This window comes from Oncorhynchus tshawytscha, unplaced genomic scaffold, assembly GCF_018296145.1.
Source record: "Oncorhynchus tshawytscha isolate Ot180627B unplaced genomic scaffold, Otsh_v2.0 Un_scaffold_1349_pilon_pilon, whole genome shotgun sequence".
Classification (NCBI taxonomy): Eukaryota; Metazoa; Chordata; class Actinopteri; order Salmoniformes; family Salmonidae; genus Oncorhynchus; species Oncorhynchus tshawytscha.
Window position 1 is genome coordinate 52,501 of NW_024609805.1, and position 5,000 is coordinate 57,500.

Below are 5,000 nucleotides of genomic sequence, written 5' to 3' on the forward strand. Positions count from 1 at the left end.
CCAAGTCAAAGTCCAGACCTGAATCCAATCGAGAATCTGTGGAAAGAACTGAAAACTGCTGTTCACAAATGCTCTCCATCCAACCTCACTGAGCTCGAGCTGTTTTGCAAGGAGGAATGGGGAAAAAATTTCAGTCTCTCGATGTGCAAAACTGATAGAGACAGACCCCACGCGACTTACAGCTGTAATCGCAGCAAAAGGTGGCGCTACAAAGTATTAACTTAAGGGGGGGCAAAATAATTTTGCACGCCCAATTTTTCAGTTTTTGATTTGTTAAAAAAGTTTGAAATATCCAATAAATGTCGTTCCACTTCATGATTGCGTCCCACTTGTTGTTGATTCTTCACAAAAAAATACAGTTTTATATCTTTATGTTTGAAGCCTGAAATGTGGCAAAAGGTCGCAAAGTTCAAGGGGGCCGAATACTTTCGCAAGGCACCGTATAATATATGGAATTCTTGATTCTTAGAAGATATCGCAATCAAAATGAACATGTTGAGAGAGCTGTAAATGTACTCAAACAGAATCAGTACGTACTCTGACATCTTGGCCGGTGGTTGATTCTCTCTTCCTTTTGAAGAGAGATATGAATAAGTTGTCAGCGTGTGAAGATATGATAGTTATGGCATTTAACTCAATGTACCATTATAGTCCACCCTTTGTGGAAATAATTCATTTGAACACACAACCCTCAGGGTTAGAGGGGCACATCACATCTCTACATTATAAAGTATAGGCCTCAGGGAGGAGGGGCACATCACATCTCTACATTATAAAGTACAGGCCTCAGGGTTAGAGGGGCACATCACATCTCTACATTATAAAGTACAGGCCTCAGGGTTAGAGGGGCACATCACATCTCTACATTATAAAGTACAGGCCTCAGGGTTAGAGGGGCACATCACATCTCTACATTATAAAGTACAGGCCTCAGGGTTAGAGGGGCACATCACATCTCTACATTATAAAGTACAGGCCTCAGGGAGGAGGGGCACAACACATTCTACATTTAGACAGGGTGTGGTAAGGCAGTTGTCTTGTATCATGGGTCTATTTGTGAGTTCCTGTTGTGTGGTGGTGGTGAGGGGGGTAGCTGACTAACACCCGAAACCACAACAGCTGAGAACTCCCTCCCTGCCCGCCTCCTGTGGACTTTCCTTAAAGTGTCCCAAGACAGGGTGCAGCAAAGTGGTCAACACACGTCCCCCCAAAAATACCTGTCTGGGCTGCTGGCTCTATCTAACAGACATAGACCACGACCATAACCATGTAGTCTGGACACTTAGTGTACTGGCTGGGCTGCTGGCTCTGTCTAACAGACATAGACCATGTAGTCTGGACACTTAGTGTACTGGCTGGGTTTGTCTTCTATCTTTTAAATGTTTGACTTAGAAAGTGTTTCTGACATATCTGAGTGGAAAAACAAGTTTGTCTGTCGCTTCAAAAATGTCAAAAAAATATATACATAAAGGTTTAGAGTGAAATAAATTCTGTCTTCAATGAATCAATCAACAGTATGTCAGTTAGACGGAATAAATACCAGGAAGTCTTCAAACTATATTCACATGAAGAGTGTAAAAAAGATCATGCCATTCATTAAATCAATAACTCCACACCAATATTCAGTTTAACAGTAAAACTATAAGAATAACATCTTGGCTATTTCTCCTAAAACATCTACCTATCTTGTGAAGTCAGAGTTAGAGAATCATTTGAACCATTTTATAAAAAAATAAAAATAAATGTACCTCCTTAAAATACAAAGCGTTCTACCAGCGTAACATATCTGTCTCCCGTGAGATGGATGGATGCCATGTTCATTCACACATGCCAGTTGACTGTTAGGACAGCCAACCTACTAGTCAGCATCCTGATCCCAAGTGTTGGAAAAACAACCCTCTGTCAAAGTAGACAAGGCACAGCATCTTCTTCTTCTACTATAAACACCAAGATGTTTTAGTTTTTTTATGTGTAAATTCTTGTAAATTAATACCACTTACACATTTTTCAGTGAGTAGCATCTATTTACGTTGTGTGATAATTACAGTCAGCTAATAGAAAAATGCCAGACTATAAATCACAGTGATACTGAATCTCTACTGAATGCAGAGTTGAAACCAAGAGAGGACAGGAGATAGAAGATAGGAATGGGAGGAATCTCACCTAGAAGGAAGAGAACGTTGCAAGACGGAGGGATGAGTGACTGAGATTGTCAAGCCAGGGAGGAGAAATATGAAGAAGGGTATATATAGGCACAGTTCTGGGACCAGCTGTCTGTTTAACCCTAAAAGTGCCAACAGGGGGTCAATTTTGACCTCAAGGGCACAAAAAACGTCATTTAAAATCCAGTTTTTTTGGGGTCGTTCTGAAGTTTTAGGACTTGTCAAGCAACTAATCACAGACAAAAATATTAATATGGTAGATTGAAAAAAAGTATCTCTCTTTAGTTAGATGGAGACGTGGGGAGTAACCAGATGAAATCAGAGTTAGACAGAGAGGTAGGGAGAAATCAGAGATAGACAGAGAGGTAGGGAGGTAGGGAGAAATCAGAGATAGACAGAGAGGTAGGGAGGTAGGGAGAAATCAGAGATAGACAGAGAGGTAGGGAGAAACCAGATGAAATCAGAGATAGACAGAGAGGTAGGGAGCAATCAGATGAAATCAGAGGTAGACAGAGAGGTAGGGAGAAATCAGAGGTAGACAGAGAGGTAGGGAGAAATCAGAGGTAGACAGAGAGGTAGGGAGCAACAGATGAAATCAGAGATAGACAGAGAGGTAGGGAGAAATCAGATGAAATCAGAGATAGACAGAGAGGTAGGGAGAAATCAGAGATAGACAGAGAGGTAGGGAGAAATCAGAGATAGACAGAGAGGTAGGGAGGTAGGGAGAAATCAGAGGTAGACAGAGAGGTAGGGAGAAATCAGAGATAGACAGAGAGGTAGGGAGAAATCAGAGATAGACAGAGAGGTAGGGAGGTAGGGAGAAATCAGAGGTAGACAGAGAGGTAGGGAGAAATCAGAGATAGACAGAGAGGTAGGGAGAAATCAGATGAAATCAGAGATATACAGAGAGGTAGGGAGAAATCAGAGATAGACAGAGAGGTAGACAGAGAGGTAGGGAGCAACAGATGAAATCAGAGTTGGAAGGAGAGGTAGGGAGAAATCAGAGATAGACAGAGAGGTAGGGAGACATCAGAGATAGACAGAGAGGTAGGGAGAAATCAGAGATAGACAGAGACGTAGGGAGAAATCAGATGAAATCAGAGAGCTGCTGTCCAGTGTGACCCCAAGGAGCCGTATTTGGTAGCCACACCTGCTGAGCTCTAAACAGCTGGTGATCTGACAGAGTTAGATTCTGCCCTTACTGACCCATGTGACCCCAGTAAGCCGTCTTCGGGTAGCCACACCTGCCGGTGGTGTTTATTGGTCAGGCTGGTTCCTGCATGACCAGGAGGTCTATAAACAGACTGGTTAAACCACATAGCAACTCCTCAGTGTGAAATGTGTGGTCCCCCTTGAACACTTCAATATTACTGTAGCCATGTCATTTCAAGAGCAGGTTAAACCCGTCAGGACGGTCATGCTGGTCTGTTGTTGTGAAGACGTAACAGTAGTGACTCCACAAATCACAAAAAAAACAGTTTCTATTAGCTGACCAGGGTTTATTTGATGACAATTAGTATAAATATTGCACAATATAATTTTTTTGGGGGGGGGGGTCACGTAACTGTTTTTGTGTTTTGTGTGAAACAAAAGACTAGATATCCAATTGGGGGACAAAAGGAACTCCGAACACATAGCTCGTTCGTTTAAACTGGAGCGTTTGATTATACACGTGGATATGTGTCAGAAGAGTTCCAGACAGGTTTTTGTTTCTACTCCTTAGTAGTCTCAAACATCTTCCTGTCTGGAACTCCAGGAACATCTACTCCTTATGAGTCTCAAACATCTTCCTGTCTGGAACTCCAGGAACATCTACTCCTTATGAGTCTCAAACATCTTCCTGTCTGGAACTCCAGGAACATCTACTCCTTATGAGTCTCAAACATCTTCCTGTCTGGAACTCCAGGAACATCTACTCCTTATGAGTCTCAAACATCTTCTTTCTGTCTGATTTGTCTTCGATGTTCTTACGCCAGTCACCCACAGCATCTTTGTCCTGAGGGGAGAAGAGAAGCAGAATAAGTACATGAGTGAAAACGTGTTTGAAATATATAACACTTGGTGTGGGCAGTGTGATTCACATTGGAGTGTTGGGTTGAACAGGCTTACAGTTGTTGCTGCTTAGAGGCCTATACTGGGAGACATTGTCTTTGAAAGTTTGGACTTATGATATGACATTTGGTGTCAGAAGTGGGATCCTATAGAACAGCTACAGAACAGACACATTCATGGACGAGGCTTTCAAATAAAACTATCTAATTATTTACACAGTAAATAAGTCACATTACATATATAGTAACATTATTAGCTAAACTATACTATAATTACAGTATGTTCTTATGTCCAGAACAACACTCACCTCTTCCTTGACCTCCTTCTTGACTTGCTTCAGGTTGGACCTCAGATCCATGGACACCTTGTGTTTGGAGCCCAGCAGAGCCTGAAGCATAGCATCAGCAGACATGCGGACTTTCTTCAGGACGGGCTTCCTGAACTTTCCATTCAGTTCAACTACCTTCATCTTCAAGTCCTCAACCTGTTTGGAATTTAACAGGAAGCACTTATCACACACAGACGATTGACTGCCAGACGCCAAACACCAGTGGAACTACTGTTACCCCCTTGGCTCTGTCTTAGAGAGTAAGTTAACTAATAATATGAGTAACAGTGGTAGAACTCCTCACCTCCTTCTCGGACTTGGTCACCTTGGTTGACATGTCGTATCTCTCCTCATCAACCCTCTCGATCTTCTGATGGAGCTTCTTGCACAAGTCCTGAAGAGAGACATACAGAGAGACATAGAGAGAGAGACAGAGAGAGCGAGAGAGAGAGATGCAG

The 5,000-nt window shown here is 42.4% G+C and overlaps 2 protein-coding genes across 6 annotated transcripts in view; both read right to left on the reverse strand.

Annotated features, from left to right (window-relative positions):
- The window catches only part of LOC112241653 (troponin I, fast skeletal muscle-like), a 6,267-nt gene extending 4,010 nt beyond the window's left edge, over nt 1-2,257 (reverse strand). Inside the window, exons 1-3 of one of the 5 annotated variants that reach the window (XM_042318462.1) lie at nt 2,164-2,183; nt 1,860-1,937; nt 538-571 (exon numbers count right to left, since the gene is read on the reverse strand). In XM_042318462.1, the coding sequence (XP_042174396.1) occupies nt 538-571; nt 1,860-1,869 (44 nt within the window). In that variant the 5' untranslated portion in view covers nt 1,870-1,937; nt 2,164-2,183. Of the gene's footprint in view, nt 1-537; nt 572-1,748; nt 1,839-1,859; nt 1,938-2,163 lie in introns of all 5 variants that reach the window. The other 4 variants (XM_042318465.1, XM_042318463.1, XM_042318464.1 and 1 more) reach the window with 4 other exon arrangements.
- Nucleotides 2,258-3,695: 1,438 nt separating this feature from the next.
- The window catches only part of LOC121845951 (troponin I, fast skeletal muscle-like), a 5,670-nt gene continuing 4,365 nt past the window's right edge, over nt 3,696-5,000 (reverse strand). Inside the window, exons 4-6 of the mRNA XM_042318461.1 lie at nt 4,847-4,936; nt 4,522-4,698; nt 3,696-4,158 (exon numbers count right to left, since the gene is read on the reverse strand). Coding sequence (XP_042174395.1) covers nt 4,075-4,158; nt 4,522-4,698; nt 4,847-4,936 — 351 coding nt within the window. The 3' untranslated portion in view covers nt 3,696-4,074. The remainder of the gene's footprint in view (nt 4,159-4,521; nt 4,699-4,846; nt 4,937-5,000) is intronic.